The sequence below is a fragment of the Anopheles gambiae genome, chromosome 3 (assembly GCF_943734735.2).
Source record: "Anopheles gambiae chromosome 3, idAnoGambNW_F1_1, whole genome shotgun sequence".
NCBI classification, from domain to species: Eukaryota; Metazoa; Arthropoda; class Insecta; order Diptera; family Culicidae; genus Anopheles; species Anopheles gambiae.
In genome coordinates, this window is record NC_064602.1 from 5,218,920 (window position 1) to 5,245,952 (window position 27,033).

Below are 27,033 nucleotides of genomic sequence, written 5' to 3' on the forward strand. Positions count from 1 at the left end.
TGATGCATAAATACGACACAGAAGGTTTATGATATATTTCTATTTAGTTTTTTTTTAATTTTTCAAGCTATTTTTTCTGTATTCTTGCGAATTCTCTTTTCTCCTGCTGTCTCTTTCGCGGGGTTCGTCACTTTTACCATGCATTAGCGGTTGGGGATTTTTCATGCCAATATTTTTCATATTGTGTTTGCGATTCAACGGTCAGATGTTGTTGGAGATAAAACGAGATAAAACTGTTAGCTCCAAAACGAGTAAGTACTGCACATTCTGGATTAATTCTACCTGGGTGGTGTGGCTCTCTTTATTGGTGATGTTTCATTAAAGTTTGAAATTTGCTCTCTGTCTCTATATGTGTATAGCGGCTATTGCTATTTGAGCTCTATTATGATGTGTTGTAAACTGTTGTGTTTGGAGAGCAACAAACATCCTTCCGAACGAAAGTGTACTACCAAGTGTACTGGGGTGTGTGAGTGTGTAAATATAACATCGATCTGTTTTCTTCTCTACCGAGTCTCGGTCTCGGAATGTAAAGAAATATACCATTGCGTTCTTATGCGGGAAATGTTCGAGCAAATAGGTTTGTATTTGTGTGGTTTCCTTTTCTTTAATGTACTTACAATAGTAGACGAAATCAAGTTCCAAACTGTGTATGTTCCACGTGTGAAAGACGATAAAAGTTATAAAATGGGGTTTTACATTAGCTGCCGTTTTGTTGTTCTCTTGTTTCTCGCTTTCTCGACACACAAGAAGCATGCACCATCGCAAAAAACCGTTGCTCTTGTTTGGTTTGGTATGTTAAGTAAGTAAGGTACGGAGGATATGCCTATCCTCAGAAGAACTAACTCTACCGCCGCAGTAGCAGTAGAGGAACTGGTGCAATTCCCAACCGAATGAATGGTTTAAAATCTAAAAGCAAGGTGGTATGCAATATATAGGCGTCATACTTTTAAGCTGTGTCCTGCTTTTCCAATCTGTCCTTCACTCAACTTCTACCGAGAATCGTTTAAAAGAGCCTTCATAATCTTGTGACTAAAAGGTTCGTAAAGCTGCTTCTGTCTTGCCATTCATCCATCGTATATTGTAACTATGTAATCATATTGTCATATTTATGTAAAAGAACCGAAGTACTGAGAAGATGTACATACACACTCTTCCGATTTGATGATCTCGTTACGCGTTTTCCACTGACCCTCACCTTCACACTCTGTTTAGACTTCTAGCCAGAACCTTTTGTATATAAGGTGAGTTTGCAATGTGTATATGTATATAGTTTAAATATTATTAAGATATAAATACAAAATTAGATTATATATTTGTATATATATATATTCTGTTCTCTAATCATCTTTTCTCTGTTTGTGTTTCCATTCTACACAAACGTCCCACGGTTAACGTAATTGCAAATATATACCATACAGATCTAATGTGTGTCTGTGTATTCTACACAGTTTGTTAATGCTTACATGCTAAACAGTAATTGTTACCGTGTGCGTGTGTGTGTGTTATGATGTATGTTTACGAAGTTATTATGTTAATGCTTGCAGCATCATATCGTGTGATTTCTTCAGCCTATCCTAGCATTAAATGTGTGTATTTCATTTTAATACTGTATCGTATGTGTATTGTTTTTTTCTTTTCTTGCTTGTATCGTGTTTTGTTCGTGTACATCTCTCTTGTGTAAACTGTGCGTTTATTTAGAGTTTTAATGTTTATGTGTAAAGTTATCAGATAACGATTACGATAATAGTGCTGCACGGTTGACGATGGTGTCCATTTCATGAGCATCCTTCTGGGGCGAGTGCTGGAATGTCTCGACCGAAGGAAAACTGTTCGCAGCACAAGCGACAATCGTTGTTGATGGAATTGGTGAGATTTTTACTTTTGCCACCCAATTTTCCTCCGATCGTTCGATGGTGTTGAAGCGGAAATTCCTAACACTCGCATCAGGACACCCGGTCGAGAGCTGGTAAGACCGATGAAATAGGTACTACAGTCAACCGCATCATGGATCGTGTGCGCAACGAAGTTAATCGTCATCTGAATTCATTATTTCTTATGTGTGTGTGTTGCTGTTATATCAGCATGAATCCGTCTGCTATTTCGTTTATTGCAGAAACGGACACCATACCTATCGATGTTAAAGGTATCGGTTTTCGAAGAAGTTATAGTCAAATTTCTAGTCGATATTCTTGTTTCTCTTTCTCTGTTTTCAGTTTTGGATGACTTTCTTTGCCCTTTAGGACCGGGTCTTTTTTTGATGGTATGGTGGTCCGGAAACAGAAAAAACAGGATCTTGAGCGTTTTCCTGCTTCAAAGGTAAAGAAAAGTCATTGCTCTGTTCATGATCTGTTGTTTTTGTTGCTTCTCTCATCAAGCAAATCTATCCTCTACTTGATACACTAGTGTTTTCTTGCTATAATACCCTATTCATAATTAGTCTATGTCATCATGTGCATTACAATTACTTAGAATAGCATCAAATTTCACAAAAACATTGATTTAAAGTGAATGTGGCGGAGAACGGCACTGCACGATGCCCTCTCGGGTAAAATGGCACAAAAGAAGTTAAGCGACATGGAACGATCAAAACGATCGAATGAAAATGGGATTACATCGACGCATCAAGCATTGAATTGCCATCTCATCACAGAAGCGTTCGTTGCCTATCGATGTGGCCTTCGTGTTAATGAGATTCAGCGAAAAGCTCTTAGCGTCTCCCGGCCATTCGATAACAGAAGCGGATGTTGTTGGCCTCTGACGTCCACGGGAGGAACGCGCTACCGAACCCGATGTTGATGGGCGTGTGTTTGATGTTATGTTGGCCAGCAAGGAAACACGAGTGAGAAGCTACTTCGCTGAGACGATAATCAACACAAAGGTTAATCAATAAGCGTGGTTAGCATCTGTCGGTGGCGTGTGAAAGTATTCATTCCAAGTTTGTAACATTTATCAGCACAATATACCGATCAGCAAATACAGATGCTTAGGAAGAAACAAGAATGAAATGATGAATTTCTTCTAATTCTTGTATAAAATTTGATTGAATTGATTCACTTGAAATGATTCTCAGGTCTCACATGGGACAAGTTGACGGATAAAATTGACCAAGATTTTATGCGGGAAGTGGAACGCTTCCTGATTCAACAATATTAATGTTAAAGTGACCAATAAACAAAACAAAAAGATTGCACATTGTCTGTTTGGGGTCTCTTACGTTCTAGCAATCGTTAGATTCCATGTTACACTGCCTGTAGTAGGTAGTAGCATTGAGGATAGGTTTTTAGTACAAAAGTATTAGCATTGAAAACGGGTACATCGCTTAGCGCTTAACTACACTGATCCTGTTTTTGGTTGCGTTTGCTAGGCTATGTATTAAGATATTTCATTTTGATTCAATATTTAGTATTAATCTGTATGTTGTATCGTCTTGTTGCTCTCTCGAAAGCTCTGTGCTAAGCGTTCTTATAATGGGTTCTTTTATAAGAAAACAAAAAATCGGGAAAAGCTGGACAATCTTCCAACGTTCTGTCAGTTGCATCTGCTGTTGAACGTATCATCATGAAACAGTTATGAATGAATGTGTTTAAATGTGGTCTACAAAATAGCTTTACGTGCTACTTTTGCTTTGTCTGGCTTCTGGAAGTTATAGCACACACACACAGTAATAAACATTTGCGTCTACATCCATCTACTTTTGGCTCAAAGTGGAAAAAATGCTGCTGTTTTTTTTTAAATGAAACTTTTCAACGAAGAATATTTATACAATAGCATTGTGGTCTAAGCATCTTTAGCCCATGCGCTTGCCTTACAGCTTTCATTTTCATGCGTGGATACTGATAGCTCCCCACACGAATGTAGAAATTCGTTTCAAAAATGTAAAACCAATCTATAGGAATGCAATACCTGGGTTGAGTGCAGGGTTTCTGCCCTTTTTCACATAAGAAAGTTGAAATTCGCAATTGTCTTACTGTCTAGGATTGAACGATGAATAATTGTTTTCCATTGCCGTTTGTCCGTTATTGGGGGGTTAGAGTTAATCGTACGATTAAACTCTCATCTGCTACTGCTGTCTGACGCATTCTTGTTTGCTTTGGGTCGGTTATCGTGATATGGAGCGTGTGTTGTACGGTGTTGCAGTGAACAGTCGTCGCTTAAACATTGACGTTGAAGCCTTTCTTGGCGGCAACCGGAAGCTTTTCACCTTGCAAGAAGGGGTTGTAATTCTAGAGAAGAAAATTCCTTTGTTAGAAATCAACGCCCAAGTCTCCCTCCCCCCACTCACATACCTTCTTTACGTGGAACTTTTTAGCGACCAGATTCTTGTGCTCCTGCGTGTGGAACTGGCGGGCAATGAAGTTTTCCAGATCCGAATCCATCTGCGGGTTGCTTTCGCTTTGCGCTGCCGCCGGACAGTTGAACATGTGCTCGGCATCGCACATACAGTCCTGGGCCGCCTGGTACTCGCGGCTGAACGCGGCCGTATTCTCGAAATCCATCGTACATCCCTGATCTTCCGTGTACCCGACCGGGCAAGGATTCGGCGGATTGCAGTAGGCCGGCAGGCTAGCATCGGTTTTCACCTGCGGCTTGGGACGGTTTGGTCCTTCGCCCGCCCCACCCGACACGTACTGGTGGCCCCACAGCGAGCTGTGCTGCAGATACTCCTGGTCCCGGGGTGACGGGTTCGGGTTCGAGCCATCGAGCAGCGCATCGTAATCGAGCTGCTCCGACTCGAGATCCTTGGTGACGCGTGCCATCAGGGCGAGCCGGCTGGCGGGCAGCTCGTCCATCGCGGACGGATCGATGTACGAGTCGGCTGCCTCGGCTAAATCCTTGCCCATCCTATCGACCAGCTCGCGCAGCAGCATGTCTGACAGAAACTGATCCTATGCGGGTAAAGCCAAAGGGTGAGAGGATGAGCTTGGCGAAGACTACGTTTGGGCGGGCACGGGCGGCTCTTACCTTCATGCCCGCTGATAGGTATGCTAACGCTGGGTTAGCCACCATCAGCGAGGCTAAAACAAAAAAGAAGTACATGCTGAGTGCTTCGCTAAAAGCACGTTGAAAAGCTCTGCCAACGCCACGGGGATGCATGGAAGAGAGAAAAGAGAGAGAGAAAAGTATTACAACAATGCACTAGCACCACGCTTTCAGGCACTATCAAACAAACATAAAAATGCTTTTCGGGCTCTATTGTTCCACAGTACTCCATGCTGCATGGGGTCTTTAGATAGACCACGTTTTCATCCCCTCACGGCTACCTATATTGAAGGATTTATGGCACCAAATATTGCCTGTGTGAGTGTGTCTGCTCAATGATTCCAAATTCCCGACACGTATTAATGTCCCTTTTCAAAATCCTGCGTAAAAGTGTCACAAAGCGATCTTTAAGATGACATTTGATAAAGCGGGCCCCAGGTAGTTGTGTGGACCGCCGTCAAGCACAGCTTTTCCTGCGATTCGAATCACGGCACGCTCAATTGATGTTGCAAGTGTAGCGAAAGATGTTGGGAAGCTCCATGGTAACGAAGTATTTCTAGGAAACATTTTCATGGACGCAAATTCGTGTGGAGAGAGCAATGTGTAGAGTGCTTGTACGGACACATCCTGCGCAGCATCCACGAAGCTGTGACCTATAAAAGTGGTTATCCAATCTTCTCTTCTATTCAGTGTTTTATATTTCGCACAGCAATAATCACAAAGTTCCAAAACCTGAACAAAAATCCCGACCACTTGTTGCGAACCCATCCCCATCATCCCAGGAGCAGCAGCTGTTTTCCCACACCGGTCAGAATGCCTTTCTTCCTTTCCCTGCTTGGTCATCTCGGGAAAGGCGAAACATCCTTGTGCATCTACCCGCATCACCCGGGGATGCCCGCCTGCCTCACAAAACGCATGCGGACAAAACCAACGTCATCGAGTGTGAAATGCGGCAAATCAATACCACCATAGAGAGAGCGAGCTACGATGACGTCAACACAGCTGGCAGATGGCAGGGCAGGTGTAGGGCTTCCGCTGTAATTCATCATCACCGCTCGACTGAGCAGACGAGACACAGCGACGCAATAATAACATTAGGTCCTGTGTGTTTGCTTTAGGTTTGTTCTTTCGCATCACTCTTTTTTCGCAAGTTTTGCCACTTTTTCTTCTGCCAATCGCACACACGCATTTATACGACCTTCAACCTTTATAAATAACCAAAGACGATGTTACTGCTGCTGCTTCCGTCATCTCATGAATGTATAATTAATTGGATCACGCCGTAGCGCCAAACAGCAATTTGCTCGTTCTCTCGCAGGCATCGATTTTCGTGCCAACAGTGTCGTCCAACCCCCTTCTCATCCTTGCCATCGGAGGCGTGGAGGGTGTCATTAAACAACTACTGACTATGGAGCACAGCGAGGATAGGATTACAAGTTTTATACCGAACCGAACGCGAACCACATTAATCTTTCCGTGGCGCCCACATGGAAAATACCCCCGAATACACCAGGGGTGAGGGAGATGAGGACCACGAACGAACGAACGAAAAAATAAAGTGTGGTTATGTTATCACTTCACCCCAAAAGGAAAACAGCCCCGCGCAATGAAATGGGGTGCATTTTGTGGGGTGCATTTTCACTACAATCACCTTAAAAACTACTTACACTTTATTTCCTTTTTTTTTTTTGCACTACCCCGTCCTTCGTGTGTCTTCCGCGCACAAAATTATTGGCAAAATGCTCAGAAAGAAAGGCCACACGAAAAGTGGCGCGATAAACCGATAAACACAGCGCTTACTTTGATGCCAAACAGAGAAAATGCCTCCACCAGAAATGTCACCATTAGGAGAGTGAGAAAGAGGGCGGAAAAGGTGTGTAAGTGAGAGGGACAGTCGCCCGAACTCTAATTCAAAAACCGCACCACACCACTACATCCACCACGACTCTACACAATCACACACACATACCCACAAACACTCCCCTCCTTTTGCCACCCTCTCGAAATGGAAATTCGCCTCTTGCTGTGCCAAAAACAACCTACCTAACAACGATTTTCCGACCACACTCTGCGCTGCGAACGTTTGTGTTTTTCACTCGTCGACGAATTGGAGAAAACTGAACCGAGGCGAACGCTTTTCCTTCGTTCGGAGCCAAAGCTCCTGAAGCTTCTTGGTGCGCTTTTCCTCTTGTTGCGGGAGTGGAGCGCGTGCGCACTCGTGTCGTCGCGTGAAAAACGAACACAAGAAAGAACAAATGGGAAAAATTGGACACATTTGGAGGGGGTGGGGGACAAGAAGGGTCGTTTTGCAGGGAGGGGGGCATTCAACGGTTTGCCAGCTGGCGCGGGTGATCACGTTGATTTTTGGGATCGTTTTAGTTCATTCGCTGTTACTTCTAGCAACATGTGCCTCCGGTATTATGTCGCCCGATTCCTGGAAGGATGTGCAAAGCAATCATTGTGCTGTGCATGTTTTACAAGTAATGAATTGCATTAGAAAGAAACGTTTTAAAATAGTATAATCCAACTTTGACCTTTAGTAGTGATTCATTACTTTTAACCATTAGCTTAAATTAAGCCAATGCTGAACTCATTAACTGTTGATGCTAATTTCCACAACATTTCCTCTTCCGGGCGAAAAGGGGGAAGAGGGAAGCTTTTACGACTAAGCGCTGGACTGGAATAAAATTAAACGCTTCGACACGTTGACGACACGCAGTGTATCTCTTTCCCACCACACCTTGGCCGGTTTGGAGCCGCCGGGCAGACGCAACATTCCGGACTGGCGGAAGGGCGGAACGACTTAGATTAGATAAGGTAGGAACGGTTATTAATTATTCGGGCGCTTCTGGTGTCTGTCAATGAGGAAACGTTTATTTAACAGCACGAAAATAGCTCCATAGTTAAGGGGAGCGGGATGCAAGTGGAGATGTTTTAGAGGTAATTTTAGATTTAGGATGTGTCTATTCCCATGATTAAATTTCCACCGATCGTGCAGGACGGTTTTGGCATGAGAAAGGAGCTCCCAGCAAGCAAGCAAAGCTAGATCATATCGTACGATTGTCACACTCGTTGCTTTGACTCTTGGCCGACTGTTGGGGGAAAAATCACGTTCCATAACGCACGATGACGCTGGTGCACCGCTGGTGACAACAAGATAAAATGCAGTTCGTGCCATTTGGCTTATTTAAACACGAGAGAAATGACAATCCATTCGTCGGCCATCCCCTTATTGTGACAGGGGCGAGACTCGCATGGACGTAAGCATAACTGATTTAATTTGATTTTCTCCTGTTTATTCAATCTTGCTTGCTCAAACTGTTGCAATCAATAGCTTCAAGCATTCAGGAAAAACGTTTTATTTTAAAGGTAAAAAGGACGAAAGCTTCTCTTCAAATCATTAAGAGTTTTTAGTTTGAACATAATGTTTTACTAAAGCAATCAAATGAAGCAACGATCCCATAACGATCCTGTTCCGAGGAAGTGTGTGTCTCAAACCACCATTCCACTTAAAGCTCACTGCAATCCCTGCCAAAGCTTTCCATTTGGCACCCTCTTACCAACAGTGCCACGAATTGCGCTGTTGTTTTCCACGAGGTGGTAAAATCTTTCACACTTTCCAGCTAAAAACACCTCGCGGCAGTAAACAGTGTGGTTCGTCACGTGGAGGGGCGTCACTTCTCAGGAAATTAAACCCCACTGCACGGTGCTGCACCCGCATAAAAACGCCACCGAACGAGCTTTTCCATCATTTTCATCAAAAGTCGCCTCGGATGAATCCTTTCCAGTAGTGGGTTTTAGTGGCTACAAATGGGTGAAGGAAGAAGAAAAGAAAAAAACAGGACAAGACAAAGCCGCTTTCATTTCCTTTATGGTCGCCAACAAACTAGCCAGAGTGGTAGTACTAGTTTCGGGGTCGGGTTTGGTCGCTTTCATCAAAAAAACGCCCACACGCCCTGCGGATAACGGTTCCCACGATACTTGGGGAGAGAAAAATGGGAACTCTCTGTTCCTGTGCCCGTAGGACGCTTTGGGGGGTTTTGTGAAGGTCCTTTTTGTGCAGGGAGCATAGAGAGAGAGAGAGAGAGAGAGAGAGAGAGAGAGAGAGAAAGAGAGAGAGAGAGAGAGGCATTTGCTTTTTGCGACCGTTTTTTCCAACGCTCACGGGGAAGGTTTTTAAGGGGCACTCGAATTTCATTGACAATTTTAACAGCCAACCCGTGCCCCGTGTGCCCACTCCATCCACCGGAGTTTGCTTTTTCAGCCATGGGGAACGGACCAGCTGGTACCGTTCGGTGTTTTTTTCTTCTCTTCTCTTTCTCTTCTCTACGGCACCAATTCAATGACTTGGAAAATCTTTCAGGCAGACTGTACCGGGAACTGTTAGTCTCGTCAGAGTTTCAGCCAGCCAGGACAGCAAGGGAGGATGGGAGTTTCTCTCCACCCCCCCCCCCCCCCCCCCCCCTTAAACATGGCGCGTAGGTAGACACCACAGAGAGCAGGGCAGCTGTGAAAATCATCGACTTTTCCAACAACACGCTGTCGGTGTCGAAGATCACGTCGCTGGACGTGCTTTAGTGCGGGCCTTCTTGTGCTTTCTTGCACAGGGTCACCTGCAATAGGGTACGGTACGTGCAGCGATAACCTAATACGAGCACCAGCCGAGGAGCACAGGAAGGATCCGTTTTCATTCATCTTCCATCGTTTGCGCTGTGTGTGACGTGCGGGCAAAAGAAAAATAGTTCTTTTTCTTGCAAAAAAGAAAAGCGTTCATGTACGGGGAATGATGTGTTTTCCGCTTATTCCAAACCTCCATCTCCATTTTTCTGAAACTCCTCCGTTTTTCCACCGTTCTCTTTTCACTGGGGCTTATCTTATCGAGTGAAAACCATTATCAGCAGTTAGGGGGAGTGACAGGAACGAAGGAAACGCTTCGAGCGTAGGTTGAAAATACATGCAACAGAAGCAGCTCGTTAAAACACGCGTCCGAAGGTGCACGTAACGGTGGCAGCGTTATTGGTTTCAGGTGAGGGCTTTTCGTGCCGTTTTTTTTTCACTGTTCCCCGTTTACGCCACGTCGTAATTTTTGCCATTGATAGGTAGATTCGGTCCCACCTTCCTAACCAAAGAACCGCCCTGCCTCATACCATAGAATGGGTGCGTGTGTGCGTGGACCGCTTGTGTTTTGGCATTGGCATTTAACTTTCCTGCGTGGGCGAACAGAACATACAAACCCGACGAAAAAAACACCCCCAAACTCGACCATCGTGCACACACAAGGGCTGTACAACATCAAACGAAGGGAAACACGCAACAGACACTGTTTCCAATATGCATACACACACACACGGTAGGGGAAGACCTAAACCTAAACATAAACGACAAACAAAAAAAGGAAAGAAAGCTCTGGTTCCCCCGGTTTTTGCACCAACAAGAGAGGCAAGACAACCGTTTGCTGAATGGCTTGTTGGGTTATGGGTTAAGAGTGAATGAAGGGAACAAAATAACAACAAAAACGTAAGAGAAAAAAGTGGTGGACACCACCAGCAACCAACCAGCAATGTCAAAGAAGAGTAATTTTGCAGCGGGACTGATGATGATATAGGGAAAATTTATGGTTCCCGTAATTTACGACCACTGTCAGCGGTGTTTAGGACGTCCGCGGTCAGGTCGGGTGCGATATGAACGGAAGGAGTAGGGCAGTGGAAGCGAATTTTCTCAACCATCGATTGTGGTGTGGTGAGATATTTCTGGAACTTAATTGTGTCTATTTTTTGTATGCGTAGTCAATGGCCAGTCAAGCAAACTTACGCAACGACCATCGTGTAATACAGCAAAAAGGCGAGTATCTCTGCAGAGGATTGTCTCGATAGCTGATTTCAGCGTTTAGTGTACGAGGGGTTTCTTTTTCTTTTTAATAACCGAACACCAAATGAAATAAATCCTGGAATAATTTTCCATCAGTCCATCAGTTTTGAGAAAGGAAAGCTTCAAGCGATAAATTCAAACGTTGGTTTTTGTCTCGGATGAATCGCCACTAGCGCCCCTAGCGGCAAGCATTGGAAACTACGCAATGCATCGATTTTTTTCTTCCCGGTACAGGGTTGCTGGTACAACTTCAAGGTATCAGACTTCCTATCGAACTAAGAGTTAAAATGCTTTAATTGAAGGAAGTTCTTTAATTAAAATGAAGCATTCGATGGCACAATGTAGTGTTCAGCTTTTTGATAGATTTAACTGCTGTTTTTATCAACTTTACTTGAAACGCGGTAAATATTATCAGGTTTAGGGTTTGAGTTCGGATTTAATGAGGCAAATGAGGAGTTAAAAGACTGAAAATCTCTTTGAAAATACCAACATAAAAAAAAATAATAAATACATCTACAGTTGCTAAACGCAATGCAAAACGACAAAAAGCTCAAAATTCGCCACATTATCAGCTTTCTTTGCGTTTCTTTGGAGTTTCTAATCAGAGAACTAAAATGTCAATCTTACAAATCTTTATTTCGAACTCGAATAATACTCGTTACTACGTTTCCCTATAAAATACTCCTTTAAACACATCTCACTACCGTCGTCTCTGTTGCAAATTGTTTGCTATTTTCCAAAAAAAAGAGTCTTTCCTGGAATATAGCACAATTCCCAGTTCAACGACCGCACAACGGCACGTATGAAAAGCGAACAAACAACCAGTTCCACCCACCCAACCAGACTTGGGCGGCTTCTGGCTACCCCCAAGAACCTGGGAGTCCTTCGCTTCTAATGTAATGTAGAGCCACCAGCAGCCCGGGGAAGCGTGACGTAGAGCTCGCAGCGTCGTACACATTCCCGGAACTAGGACGCAAAACTCGGCTGGCGCCGGCTGGTCTGACTCCCGGAAAGGAATGCAAGCGTGTAGCAGGCTCCCGGAAGCAGCGAAAAATTGCACTCCTTCCTTTCGGGCACGGCTTGCCCCATTGCGGTGGAAGCGGAATAGAAAGGAAGGAACAGCACTACGAAACTGCGAAATCCCCAGGGAAGCCTGGGACATGTCCTAGATTCGCTGTAGACCACCCGCATGGCAAACTCCCGTTCCCGGATTCGGTTCTGGGTTTGTTTTTTCCCCCTGTTTAATTCTGCAAGCCAAGCGTAACGAGGTAGCAACGTGGGATGGCCATAAAACACGATTCGGTGATCCGAAAGTGATCGGAAAATTAATGTGCATTAAGCACGGGCCCACGACAATCAATCGAGCTTTATGCTTGCAGGCTCAGAATCACATCGAAATGCAGAACAACACCACACACACAGAGCCGCTATCGATACGATTTTGGGTGTTGCAGCTGGATTCTGGCATTGTTTTATGGGAGGAGTGATTCATTCCGTTACACAGTTTCACCATTTCCACGCACAGTGATTGTGTTACGACCAGGCTATTAAAATCAGGCTCCAAATTGGACCGGGCTGTAACAGAGGTTCAGTGCTTTTGTTCAGTCACGCGGGAAAGAGTGAGAGAGAAACTATTCCCCTACCAACACGACTACTTTTCCCAGAAAATGTGTGTCAACGTGTGGAAATAGGGCGTTCGCTCACAACAAATCTCGACGGTGTTTTGTACTTCCCGTCGGCACTGATAATTGATCTCAAATGTGGAGAAAACCGCAGCGGGAAAAGTGAGGATGGTGGAACACAACTAATGCCGGATCGATCGAGAACTACACCACACGGCGCGGGAACTACCACCTTGCATGATAACCTCGTTTTTCTCAAGGAACAAGTCAATGAACTTGGCGCGTTGCCTGCTCCATACTCATAGGAATCGCAACAATCCCGGCGAGGGAGCTTGAATTCAATTCAACACAAAATTAGGTCGTAGGCCGAGGCCCGGGTCATAGGCCCGACATGTAGGTTTGGAGTGACGAGGAAGCCCTCAACATGTCAATTGCCTCGCAGGGAACTGGATGGCGATGATGCCGGCGGCTTATTTTATTTATAACCTCGGTTCAGGGCCACTTTCCCTCCCGGTGGGGGTTCGAGCGAAAGGCGAGCGAAATTGATAATTAAAATACCAGCAGCCCAAGTGATTGAACCCGAGCCCTTGGGCCGAGCAGTACCCGTGCTGTGAGTAATTTATGGGCGTTAGAAGAAGGTCTTCAACAACGCATCAACAAATTAACACGCTTAGGATAAACAAGAGTGTGAAAACTGCGCAAAAAAAGACCAGTGTTTCATTGGATTTCAGGGGGAAAAAAGTAATCGAACCACACCCTCCCTAATGCCCGCATTGAAGTTATCTCCGCCAGGTTCTACCACTTCTAACGAACCTCCAAAATTCCAACTCCCGAGAAGGTCATACTCGGGTGATGGTAATCGCGTTTTTTGTGTTGTTGTCTACATTTTTCAAAAAGCTCTTTTATCAACCGCCAAAAGGTCAAAGATCGTCGCGCATTTGATACTCTAGCGTACCTGATGGTAAGAATTTCCATGGTAACGAGGCTGCCACCAATGATGGGGGATGTTGCGCTTATCCAAGGCGCACACGCAAGGAGTAACCAAAGCCATTTGCTGGCCCGTTTTTCCCACGCCCTCATTTTTCTTCTCCACGAGCGAACACACCAAAAGAAGTCTTTTGATTTTGGATACCCCAAGGACCACCTTCTGCAGCCTCGTCTAGGGCAAGAATCACCCCCGCTATTTGGTCAAATTTATGAACAAATTTTTAAAGGATTTTGCTTCCTTCTGCTGCTGTCCGATATGTGTGTGCGCTGGCCACCTTTGACATTTCCTTTCTGTGCTGCTGCGGTAAAGAACGTGGGGATTGTTTTCTAGGAATGTGTCGATTCGTCCCCGAGTGATGTATTTCATTTCTCTAACTTTCATTTCATCCCTTTTTTGCGTTTTGGAATTTTTCGTTTTTGAATGAATGCGCTTCTCTGAGAGAGAAACAAAACTTCCCTCGATCCTTTTTAAATAATTTATTATTTATTAATAACGTATTTCTTGCCAAAAAACACTTCACCGTTTTCCGCGATAAGGGTGTGATGGTTAATGGGAAAAATTATTTCTATTTACGCATCGCCAAAGGATTTCGGTCGAATCGGATCGAACGCACACGGTAAACACTTCAGAGCACGGAGCAAAATGATTCGCGCGAAATCATCCAACACACCGTGAAGGGAAATCAATCAGCAGCCGTTCTGGGAAAGCTATATCTTTCGCATCTATTAAAATGCTTATAAATGATGTATTTTCCCAGAATGACACTTTGAGCTGTTATTAATAACCGGATCGGATGCAGAAAGAAGTAAGTAAACAAAAAAACGCAGAAATTTCAGGTGAAAATAAGCTCTTTGAAAAGGAAGTCGCACATTACGAACCACGTTTAAGCAATTATAAAACCATCCCGTGAAACGAAACTTTATCCTTCCTAGGAAACTAACTAACGCTTGTTACATTGTTGCACACAGTTCCTCGTTTTGCATAAGCCAACCATTACGCCGTCTTTGAAGTTAATAAAAAGAAGCTCCATTCTCCAGCCTGCCAACAGGTGAGATTTGTAGTTTGTTTTCCCCTCCTGCTTGGCTCAATTGCTCGATGTGTCATGGGCCATTTTTAGCGTCTGTTAGTGTCCGAACAACGCACCATACGAAGCTATTGCTGGCGTATTGCGCAGCAGATTTTGCTAAACATACGCCATTTGCTACAATATGGTACGATCGCATCGCATCGCAGAAGGCGGGCGAGTAGCATACATTACATTACCGGGAAACCGGTAGCCGACGGGTGTAATCGACCAGGCCAAAGGGCCAAACAAACTTTAAACGTGTGGTTGTGTGTGTGTGTGTGTGTGTGTGCCTACTGTTCATATGATACTATTATGCAATCGGTGGGGCCCAACCCCAACTCTACAGGTGTGTCGTTCGCCGGTTGGTTGGGCTGGTTATTGCTTTTACCCATGCAACCTAGCTTTAGCGTTATTTTTAGACCTGTGAATCTGCGCAATTTTCCAGCCCCGAGATTTTGTGATGGTGGCATGGTGGTGCAAGGGTGGTGGTGGGTGGGTGGTTCGCCTATCAATCGGTCCGATGTCGAACAACAGACACAGGGCGTCAACAGTCCACAGTACGGGAGGGAGGGAGCGATAGGAAGGGTGTAAATAATTGCTTTGCCTTCTCTTCAGGTCCTGGCGGGTGCTCGCTACCGGTGCGGGTGCACCAAAAGACAAAGCACCATGTCCCTATCAACGGGAGCGGGATACCATACTGCACGTGTTATTTTAGTCTGCAAAACAATACACCGTTGATTGTTTTCTACCTCTTGCCTATTGCGTGATATTTATGTGTGTGTGTGTTAGACGAGAATATAATGCTTCCATGCTACTTCCAGCTACTTCCAGCGCAAACAGCCTTTTTGCTGTGCTGTAAATATCGATCAGTAGTTGCAGCAGTAGCGAAAGCAGAAATGCAAATGACAGTAAGCAGAAAGGAAGGTTAAGGTTAGTAAAAACGCATCGGAAATTGACCTACGGTGGCATCAGGCAGCAGCCTGTTCCGGTGTTTTGCTATCCACGTAGCAAAGCAATTACACAGGCAAATGTAAAGCGCCCGCTGGCGTCGTCGGGCTTTTTCCGAGCTACGAGAGCTAGTTTACATTCCCGAGCATTGCATTATTTTCATTTCGAACTGCTTCCGACACACCGGGAGAGACCGGGAGAGGAATGCACACCGGTTGTGGTGGCAGCAATTGCTCATCTGTGCTGCATCGTTGCATCAAACGGCTGAAATGCGTTTGTTTTCATTTCCTAGAGAGGATGTTAATTGTGCAATTGTGGTAATTGGAAGAAAGCAAACAGTCTTTGTCGGCGTCTTACAGCGTGAGCGAACAATTAAACGGTATGAATTGCATTTTAAGTTCGAGTTACACTCAATTTAACGCAAAAGCCGAGGTCGAGGCTTTGTGCGAACAAAACAGCCATCCGCAGCGGCCAGAATCGATCGAACGGTTCAGGGGGACGGTAGAGAAGGAGGTAGTTTTACAACCACAGTTCCTTGGCGGCCATATCTTACATCGCACCCCGCCCTTAAAAGCTCTTCCCATTCCGTGCGGGGCAAGTGCTAAATTTAGCCAACTGACTAACCTTCGGGGCACTAAAAATATCCACCAAGAAGTGGGGGCCCCACACCACATCAGGTGGTGGTAGCCGGTGGCGTTGTGGCTGCTGCCGGCGGGTCCTTAAATCGATGGAGAAAATTGCACCCGTGTTGAAGGTTGTTCTACACACGGCAAACGGGGTGCTGTATCGGTGGTGTATCGGGAGGCAAACTGTTGTTTCTTGAAATTCGAGCGAACGTCTTGCTGGATTGGATTAGACAGCACGGAGGGAAAGCGGGGTACGAGCAGGGACAGCGGTTGTGGTTGAAATTGCTTCCAGCGAAGGTTCGCGGGTTCGCAAGTTGGTAGGGCGAAGTTTAAGCATGACAAGGTTGGATTGGTTGCCTTGCCGTAAGAACTGTTCTCGTTTCGGAACTGCTCTGCTCCACCTCGAACAAAGCGCCTTTAGCCACACCACTTTAGGGGAGGGCAATCGAATGTTTCTCATTTCCGTTCCCAAAAGCTTCCAGTAGCACAAATTGCGATGTAATGCGGGCGCAGACAACCGAAGGAGAAATTAATTTAATGTGAATGTTTATCATCCGGTTTTAATTATCACTCCCACGCGCAGAGTGAGGACTAATCGAAGGGGAGATGGATCTGCACAAACACATCATCCACCGTCGGGAGCTTCCCGAGAAGTTGTTAGCAAATAGAAATGGGCCTGCGCTCTCTTCTTACACCAGGAAGCTCGAATTATCATTCGACAAGACGTGATAGACCTTCTGCTGCCCTGAGCCTGCCCACCCAGCAAAATCCCTTCCCTTATTGACAGTCGGGAGTGGGGTATGTGCGCCTTCTGCCCCTGTCAATAGCCCCTGCAACTATCCATTTCCAAGATGCGAACTAATTTCCTTCGCTTAACTCTCCCCACGCAACCCGGGGCGCGTATTACATTTCCAGCTCGCCAAAGCTTTACTTAGGCAGAAGCACGAGCTCAGCTAAACAAGCTCAGCTTGCAAAAGCAATAAGCGCAATGGCGATTAGCGGCCGACTGCTCCGTCGGGGCCCCGGGGCGTGTCAGGTTAGCGTGTCTATTGCATAGAGCAGCAGCAGCAGCAGCAGCAGACTTGCAATAGGATAATGGAAATGAACGTTTAGCTCGTTGTATCCGATTGCTAGCATCTCGCAATCGATTTGCAGGCAGCAAAAGGTGAAGAAAAAGGGGTTGAAATGTTCCTTCCAGGAAAAAGTGCTATAAATGTTTTATTTCCTTTCAAGCACAGACAACAAACAGCAGCTGCAGCACCTGCCTGAGCACATGTTTGTATTGTTAATTCTTTAGAGTTTTCACCCGCTGACGGACGTTCCGGACGAAGACAGCTCGATAAGCTCGATAAGCTTCCCACGCAGGCACACAGGAAAGCAAACCACAACAGTAGCTTTGTCCATCCACAGGTTTCGTCCAGCAACTTCCCTGCAAATAAGCTTTCGTAAGCGCTTGTGGCAATCAATTTAGATTTATGTGTAACGTTCCCCGTGTTTGGTCGGGCGGGAATAAAACCTCCAAAGAGCAGGTGTACGGTGCTGCAGCAGGTTTGTTTGTGAGTGGTGTGTCCAGCCGACAGTGGGTACGGTGAACTCCCAGTGTGTCGTAAGGAGCCTCGCAAATCAAATGGAAAGCTGGTGGGTGTGAACGAGATTGCAACACATTCCACAACCATATCGTGGTTCAATGTTGCAAACATTGTGAAATATTCAGGTAAAGAAAATTGAAGCTTTTTTTGCTTATTTATTTTAAAAGCAACTCCGAGCTACGGGTTTCAATCACATTCCTGCCCGCTCGATATGCTTTTGCCGAAGGTCCAATTAATTTAATTCTGACTTTTTTTTTTGCTGCGCTCTAGTGCCGCACTATTCAATTTGCTACGTTTGCATCGAGACTTTGAGACTTTGCTGGTTCCTGCGGAATGTTTCCTTTCATCCGAACGAACAACGAACACTGTTGACCGTAACGCAAACCGCCTACGTGCGAATTTCGACCACAAAACGACCACCACCACCCATCACTTCGAGAGTAATGAAAGAATTTCACAGTCGCCCGAAAAGAGGAAACATTTTCTTGCCATCCCTCAGGCTCTTCCTCTCTCTCTGTCTCTATCTCTCGCGTGGTAAGAAAACATGATGGCATTCGAAGACTCCGAGCACCACCATTCAGCACCAGCGGCGCTATTTCCCCCCAGCAGCTTGTGGATGTCCGGGAGCTTTCCACAAAGTCTAAAGCGGGCGCGATGGGCGCATGATGAAAGTGATGTTTTGCATATTTAGAAAGACATTGTGTGTTTATGGTGGGAGAGCAGCGAGGAGAAACATCTTGTAAATAATGGGGAAAATTGGGGTGCGGGGGGGAGTGTTGCCAGTGGGAGCTGCGTAATGGGATGCATGGCGTACTTACCCGCGGTTCTGCGTTGACACCTGTCACAACGAACGTTGCTTATGGTAATGAGACGCCTTGCGCACCAACAGTATGACCTTTCACGTTGTGCGTGCGTGCGTGCGTTTCATTCTCTTACATTGTTTGCGTAAAGTTCGGTGCTGCTAATGCGCGCGCGTGTATGTTTATTACTTTTTGCGTTTTAACTGTATTAAAATGTGTGTTTGCTGAAAAGTGCTGAAAGTAAGCAAAAAAGGGGGACCTCTAGTAGCTCCAGCGAGTGTCATCCATCGAATGTTTGCTTACGCTGTACGGATTGCGAAAATATTACATTAGTTCCCTACATTCAATCTCATGAAATGTGCAAATTCCTATTTCAGGAACGGCGATTCCAACACCTGCCAATCCTCTGTTCAATCTAATGCTATTTTCCCCGAACGACGCGGTCGGCGGAAACGTCAGCAGACTGTGAGCGCAAATCATGTTTGAATCTACGTGGAAACTCCACTCGCAGCATAAAACCCGTTACTGACCGGTGGAGAGGGGGGAAAACCCCCTCATCCCGTTCCGCCACAAGACCGCCACTTCGCGGTGGTGCTTTTTGATGGCTTTTGGTCGGTGACTAAAAATAGAAATCACTGTAAGCTTTCCACCAGCAACCAGCAGCTATTCTTCAGCATGCACAAACACGTTTGTTTATGTAAATGGAGAAGGTGTTGCAAACGCAAACGCACACATACACCGTTTCTGGTTGGATTAAACATGCCAGCTTTCATCCAGGTTTTCCAACAGACTTAAAAAAAACGGTATTTTATGAATGACGCAACCGTCGACGGCTGTTCGCGGACACGGAATGCGGGAAAAGGCGCGTGTTTCCGCGCAGTGTGAAAATATTAATTTTTAACAAGCGCATAATTTAATCACAAATCATACGCTCCAAGAGAAGCAATTCGTGGAATTCAGGAGCTTATTTTTAGCACAGGTTCGGGCATTTTTTTGCCCCTTCAATTAAACCTCTGCCCCTTCTGCTTCTCCTCTTCCTCGCAAGGCACTGCCACGTGTAATTACATGATTATGTCGATCGAGATAACCTCTTTTTGATATCGTTTCGCCAGCTGGAACGCAGCGAAGAGTATAAATAATGTATAATCTCATCAAAAGACTTTTCGCCAAATCAGAAAACTGCAGAAAAACCTCCCGCCCCCTACTACCCGTCGTCCGTTGCAGCCCCAATTGGACGAAAGCCAACGCCAACGGTCGGATGAAAGCTTCTCTCGGCGGCGTATAATTTATCACCGCACAACTTCACAAGACAACTTCAAATAAACTGAACGGCACCTCACACTCCGGGAAACTTTTCTCTTCCCCACACACACACACGCACACACACACATATGAGCACTTTTGCACAAACGACCGCCACACAAACCTTCCAACAGCAACTGAAGCATGGCCTGGGGTTCGATCTGGTTTCTTCCCTTCCGATTTCCGTCCTTCCAGTGTACACCCCACCCGACGGGATCTGTTTCTTGTGTTACTTTCAGCTTATTGGGGGAGACGAAATTTCGGTTGGCTAATAGTACACGTCCACTTCCCTCTACCCTGTAGCAAGTACGAAAACAGAAGGCACAACAACAGAAAAACCATATTGGAAAACAGTCAGATAAGAGAGGAAACGACCCTTAAAATTCAATATCGGCAAACGCGCACTCACACACACACAAATACACGACCACAGACGCATTGTGACCGCAGCCGGGCTGAGCATCGAAAACAGAAGTGAACATATTGATCCATGCATGGGTGAAATTTTGGGATGACAAAACGCGCGCACCCGTATCACACGATTGGCACGGTTGAGCGCAAAACCTTATACCAATACGGGAAAGGTGGCTTGCCGGTACTCGCCGACTGGAGGGGGGCGAAAATAAAACCTTGACCGATCGGTCGACGGGTTGACATTCCTTTACACAGACGGAGGGGAAATGGCTGTGTGTGCGGTTGAAGTTATAATTGATTTTCGCATGCGATCGGTGCGCATACAGAGTACAAAGAAAGGAGGCTTACACAGGCCGATAATAGAAACGGAAGAAGTAAAAGAAGAAGCTGTTAATATGAGCTCAGTTGGTGGACAAGTAAATCATTTCCCGAAGCCAAAGTCACTGTCGTGCATAAACCGGACAAAGGGGTCCGGTTGCGCCCTGGTGGATTCATTTGAAATTCTATCGATGGACTAGATCGACCCGGTCCCGGAATGAACTTTGCCTGCTTCATTATTCATACCGTAGCCCGCGGGTTGTGCGTCCGCACCGGGTGGAATAATCGGCGGGTAATACCGACCTCCCCTCCCCAAAACCCGGCCCGTCCGAAATCACTGCTGTGTAGCCGGCAAAGCCGGCAATATCACCCGGCCGGCTTGGGCATGATGAGCTACTGGGCGCATCCATCGAGCTTTTGTTTCATATTTTTATTCCACTTTTTGTCACTTGTGACTGTGTGTCTTTAGTTGATCGCACCCCAAAAACCCCATTCCACTTTGCCACTGTAAAAGAAAAGACGCAACAGTAAACAGTAGTGATTGGACAAACCGGTATCCCAACGCGGCGGCGGCCCACGCTTTCTGTGGGGCTCGCCGTTGTCGCAAGCTTTTGGACCGCAGCGGGCACATGCGCACAGTATGGCACACAGTACGCCTCCGCCTGGTTGGTGCATGGAACCATATGGCGCGCTGGCAAAGACCCTGGCCGTGGCATTGCTTCTCCATCCACACAGAGAGAGAGAGAGAGGGGATGTACCATTTGCTCGGTATGCATACGGCATATGAACGAAGCACCATAGTCAATCGCTGATGGCGATGCGTGTGTCACGTTGTGACACGCTGAAATTACTTTCTCAGTGGAGCGTCACGAAAGACTGTGGGACTGTCTTAAGCGAAAGCGAATTATTAAATAAAACCCGAGATGGGCAAAGAGCCCGTGAGGATGCCGATGAGGATGGGTCGATGGCTTGGAGCGTGGAAAGGAGTAAGCTCGAAAGGAGAAGGAGGCAAGTGAAGTATGTTTTTTGTTTTGTCTCAGAAAATGCGCCCTTACGCACTTCCGATCCAATCTGTCCCGTCGGGTCGTGCGTTGAATGATTTATAAACATGTGAACCGAGCTGCCACCGAGCGAGGTGATGCTTACGGATGTCCGCAAACGCAAGGCAGCCCATTTCATGCAATTATTTTTCCACAGAAAACTCATTTCCATACACAGTTGGTTGTTTTCTGCAGTTCGATAAACAATTTAGCCCTTAAGCGCTTAAATTGAACTTTGTTTGAATAAATTAACATTTTTATTTCTTTAAACAGCCCCCCTTTCTTCTTGCTCCCCGATACGGTGAACAATGAAAGCCTTTGTTCCAGAACATTCCGTTCAAACTTCAACTCGATTCCAACAAATTGTTAGGCTTCGCTAAATAAAGGCAGTGCAAAAAGCAATCCCACTCCCCTTTCACGGGCACAAAAGCATTCACCAAACTATGACGTCAGCGAGCGAGGACCCCTTTAGTGTCTTTCAATCACTCCCTGTGTCCTGGTGTCCTTTTTTTGCATCAAACATTTTTATTTCCTTCATTTTACAAAACTCTTTTCTATTTCGCCTTGACATTAAAAGTTCACCCAGCAGGAATTCTAGCGCCGAGACATGCTGGCACACAACCAATCCCTCTCCTCCTTAGGTAACCTTCAACATCGCACCCACTTGTAGCGCTGTTCAATGCAGATAAGGGCTGAGGGATGTGCAGACGAAGCATGTAGGCTCAAACTGGGTTTTGGTTTTGAAAGATGGGAACCATTGCGTCACCTTCACCATCGTTATGAAAGGATTGATTCTCCACGGGACGCCACAGAGGAGTTGTATGCAGTTGACACGATACGCTAGACAAATTATATCACAATTGCTGTACAACTTGGTGTGCTGGTGGTTACGAAACACTTACTCGTATGTCAATTTGGGGGGTCGTTACAGACGGGGCTGATCCACCATTACAGTTTTATGAGCACTGGTGTCTGAAAGGGTTTACAGCGCAAATCACCATCACCATCCATCAATTTTTATCTCGTGCATCTCACAAAAGCTACTTCTACTACTGCTATCGCTCAATCGAACAAATCTTTTTATGATTCCCAGCATTCTCAGCATCACAAACACCATCGAAAGCGCCTCGGTAGAAGAAGCAGCAGTCCCATTTTAATGACCCAATAACGGCGCTACCGATCCACCCACTTGCAGGCCATATAACAAACACACTGAGAACGCAGCGAAAGAACGATGATAATGTTTTATGTGATTTCTCCCCCCAACACACACACACACACACACACACACACAGCTACACTCGCGCACATTCCCAGGCACCAAAGTAGTTTGCGTCCACGCATCAGAGCAAAACACATTTCCATTTTTATGCACCGCAGCCACAACCAAGTTAGCAGCGGGACGCACAGTTCAACTACTAAAAGCATCCTCCTCCTCCTTCCATCCAGCATTCCCGAATGTGCGGGTTCTGGAGTTTGCGTCGCATGGGACGACCGGAAGCATTACGCTGCTTCTGTCTCCCCACAATGCGCCGCCTTGCGCAAAAGTTCCCGCAAACGGTTGGCTGCGGCGGGGCAGCGCAAACTGTCGCTAGGTTACAGCGCGCCGAGCAAAAGTGTCTGAGCCAACGATAGTTCTTCGCGAGCAACCAACTGCCCCGGGACTCCAGAAGAATCCCTCAATAAAGATGGGTTTGGGGGGGGGGGGGGAGGATAGCAGCAAAAAAAAACAGGACGAAAACTATTACAAAAGCAGGCGGGAAAGAAAAATTGCCCCGCAGCGTTACGGGGGAAGTTATTTTTAAAAACGGCTAGTCCGGCTGTCGCCATTTTGATTTTTAGTGTGTGTGTGTGTGTGTGTGTGATGTTGGGGACTGTTTGCGGGAGGGATAAAATCTTTTCGTCACAATTTTTATTCCCACTTTTATGGGTGCTTCTTGTGCCGTGATGTTGCACCCTCTGTGGGGTCGGAGAGTTCCCATTGGCTTTTGGTTTCTTATAAGAGTTAACGAGTCAACAGGGACTATTTTTTCTTCTTTTGGTGCCAATGCACAAAACGCGCATACTTTGGTAACATTTGCTGTATTACGTGAAAAATGAGAAATCATTTTTAATACTAGGAAATTTTGGAAAAAAACCTGGAACAAAAAATTTAGAATAAAACGGGACGAACTATTGTAAAGGTCACACACAATTCCACGAAGTAAATGAAACGAAGTAAAGCTATACAAATGTATACACTGCCCCAAAAAACTGTCCCTTATCTCGTTAGCAATTCTAGCCGCCCTGTGTAGAACTCCCGCAGAAAAGAGTTCCGCAAATCCTCCGCTCGGCATACTAATCACCGAAAATCTGCGCCATTGCATTCACAAACGGTGAAAAAATTGGACCAAAAATTAACGAACCTTCTCCACTGTATATCGGTGAAATAAATGGTAATCTAAAGGAGAAGAACAAAGGAATTAAGATAGGGAAAAGGTTGCCAAAAAAGGGGGGAGAAATCTATGGCATTGGCTTAAAATACGGCTGCATTCATTTTGCCACCAGCCACCAGGAGCAGGAGGCCCGACCAGAATTCACCGGAAGCAAACACACAATCCCCGTTGCCGCTAGTTGAATCGGATACCTTTCTTTCTTTTGTTTTGAGCTGCACGTGCACCAGCGATGCAAAACAAAGCAAATGTCACGGAGAAAATCTCCCCCCCCACTCTCCCCTCAAACCAACATCTCTAGCGTGAAGCATAAACAAGTAAGGAGGATGAGCTTTTCAGTGTTGCCGGCGCAGTGGTAGGGCGGAAGGATTTTCTCAACAGCAACAGCAGTAACAGCAGAAGCATCTTTCCTGAACCGAAAGCGTATGTTGTTTGTATAGCTTCAAGCTTAACTGCGTAGTAGCGTATCGCACTTGCTCCACCCTTACCAGGTACTGGTGCCATTATTGCACATTGAAATACGGCGAGACAATGGAAAGCGGAGGAGGGAATGTTAAGACGAGCACTGGATTGGATGTACTTCTACGAAAAAAAAGAGCGAGAAAAAGACACCATCCCCAGAAGCGAACGGATAAATCAGCCAGCAATCTGCTTCCCAACCCATATGGTACGAGGAAGATAAACAAGCGAGCGTTGTGCTAAAAATAGACTCCACTCACATGTTGCCTTAGAACAAGACGAAGTGGATGATGCTGATGATGCTGGTGATGATTCACCTACCATCCCTGTCTCCCTAGAGCCTCTTATCGCAAAATCTTCGCATCAGCATTACTAAGAAATTGTGCAAAAATGCGAACATACCTTATCCAGCAGCTCTCACACACACAACACAGCGACACGACAAATCATTGACAAAAGATCGACAGAAACGCGTGTATGGGGCAAATATATAAAAAATACTCTTCATAAAAGTACCGTCGGCATCTATCGCCCTCTCTTATCGGAATGAACAAAGAAAATACAATGTTGCACTAGCAGCAGCAGCAACACACACAGAGAGGACACGGTTTTGCAGGAATTGTCTGCTATTTTTGATCCCCTTTGCGCAGCACGCAAGCAAGCTTCGCCATATGGAACGTAGCACACAATCCAGTTGGAAAAGTTTCAAATGGTAAGCAAATTGGTTTATTAAAGTTCCTTTTTTTGTTGTTGTTACTTTTGAGACTTCTAAAATGTTCCTTGTTTTTGGCAAACTCTTCCCCCCGATTTACGGGCTATACAACGTAGTGTGTGCGTTTTCATTGGGAAATTTCATTTGAATTTCTAAGTAACGTTTGCGCTGGCTGGATGGTAATCAAACAGAAAGCTTAGCATCAGCTCGCTTTTCGGAGAGCTGAAGAGAACAAAAAACAGCTCAAATCAACAAACCAAACGCAATGCGGCACATGCAAATGCAAGTGCAGCTCAGCAGAACACACGCGTTGCCTTTGTGTAATAAAAAAAAACTTAAAAAGAAAAAGGAATGCAACTAAAAATACTGCTCACACGGCACGTTGTGTTTTAGCAAAGGTTGCCCGTTGAAGTGCTCATGAAAAGTTAAAAATAAGCAAATGATAATACACTCATTCAACGCGTTTGAAGCGTGCTAAGTGCTAGGAATGGTTTTGCTTTCAATCTAATTTCAACTTTGGCTCATGTTGCTTGCTTTATTTGAGTTTAATTTCTCAAACTTCTCCTACTTAAACACACCCTCTGTGGGCCAGCTCTGATCTCCAATGTCCTACACTAAAAAACGGGGAAAACCTTCTAATAAATTCCAGCCCAAACTCCCCCAGCACGGAAGGCGAGTTGCTTTTTCATTACCGTACCAAAGGCCCACATTTTATCGCACACAAAAACGACTGATTGTTGGAAAGTTGCGCGCGATGCGTGGGCGGTAAGCAGCAGTCCAATGCGCGCGTCAGCTTGTGCCGGGCCGCGCCAAGAACCCGGAGCTATCCGGGTGATATTAAATGCAATACTCATGCTGTTGCCGCGTAGGTGGACAGCAGCACTGACAGCGCGAGCGCGGGACTGACGGGATGCGAAACGGCAAGAATTAATTAGAGTCACAAAACGTACCCTCCTTTCCCTGGTTTGCGTTTTCCCATGCGGAAGCGATGTATTAGAGATTCACGAAATAAAGCAAATTCATAAACAACCTCACACACGCACACACACACGCGCGCGCGGACACCAAATACAACCAATTTCGACGGAAGTGGTACGTTCGCCCACTTGCAACAGCTTATTTTGACAGAAGCCAGCCGGGCCGAGCCAGAGAAGCTCGATTGTGGATATTAATTGCTTTCGGTCCGAGCGCGAGCGTGGGCGCAACATGCATTTGGGGGGGAAATTTTGCGGATTTTCCTACACACAACTCAGATGGTATCATGCTGTGCAGTAGATGGTTCATAAATGCATTTAAAATAATAGAAAAAGTCACAAATACACAAACACACATAAGCATAACCTCAACGGATTCCTGTACAACGTTCTGTGGAGCTTTTAAAACACGCGCAAACTCCTTACCCGGCACAGCCGTAGCACGAAGCAGCAAGCGATCTAGTAAGCGATGAAAGGGGAAACATAGCAGAAGCAGATTTCCCCTCCATTGTGCTACCACGGCTACTGCATATGTGTGTGTATGTGTTTTGTGCGTGTGTGTTGTTAAGAATCGATGAAAGCTTTTTCCACCGTTCCAGCACACACATACTTGCGCCGCGATGGTTGCGAACGAAATTCTACCATTTTTGTGAATGAAAAGCTTCCACACTGCGTATTCGTTCTGTTCGTTTGACCTGCGCGCTGTACCCTGTACCGGCCCGGCGTTGGCACCCTGGACGGAGGAGTGAGGGTTTGAATAATGTTGAATGAAACGGAACCTGCGGCCGCTTTGCGATTGCGTCGTGGTCGGCAAGCGTCGGGCGAAGGTTGGTTCTAGCGGTGGCATGGAGAACGATCTGAAGGGAAGAGGCGGCGAAGTGCTACTGGCTACTAC

At 45.8% G+C, this 27,033-nt stretch overlaps 1 protein-coding gene across 3 annotated transcripts; it reads right to left on the bottom strand.

Annotated features, from left to right (window-relative positions):
* LOC1277868 (neuroendocrine protein 7B2) lies at positions 1-26,275 on the bottom strand. Of its 3 annotated transcripts, XM_061658340.1 has the most exons (5): positions 26,115-26,275; positions 18,506-18,721; positions 4,963-5,071; positions 4,287-4,886; positions 1-4,223 (listed from the first exon to the last, which is right to left on the bottom strand). In XM_061658340.1, exons 3-5 carry the CDS (start codon positions 5,035-5,037, stop codon positions 4,152-4,154), a joined length of 747 nt encoding a protein of 248 aa, XP_061514324.1. In that variant the 5' UTR covers positions 5,038-5,071; positions 18,506-18,721; positions 26,115-26,275; the 3' UTR covers positions 1-4,151. The 3 variants fall into 3 exon arrangements, with proteins under 3 accessions (XP_061514324.1, XP_317375.4, XP_061514323.1); XM_317375.4 differs by lacking the exons at positions 18,506-18,721; positions 26,115-26,275 and adding an exon at positions 7,024-7,167; XM_061658339.1 differs by lacking the exons at positions 18,506-18,721; positions 26,115-26,275 and adding an exon at positions 6,648-6,804.
* Between the last annotated feature and the right edge of the window lie 758 nt (positions 26,276-27,033).

Coding starts and splice junctions, on each gene's coding strand:
- LOC1277868 (XM_061658340.1), bottom strand. CDS start 5,037: ATGTACTTCTTTTTTGTTTTAGCCTCGCTGATGGTGGCTAACCCAGCG. Junction 4,887..4,962: donor ACCTATCAGCGGGCATGAAG/GTAAGAGCCGCC, acceptor TTACCCGCATAG/GATCAGTTTCTGTCAGACAT. Junction 4,224..4,286: donor AAAAGTTCCACGTAAAGAAG/GTATGTGAGTGG, acceptor TTTCTTCTCTAG/AATTACAACCCCTTCTTGCA.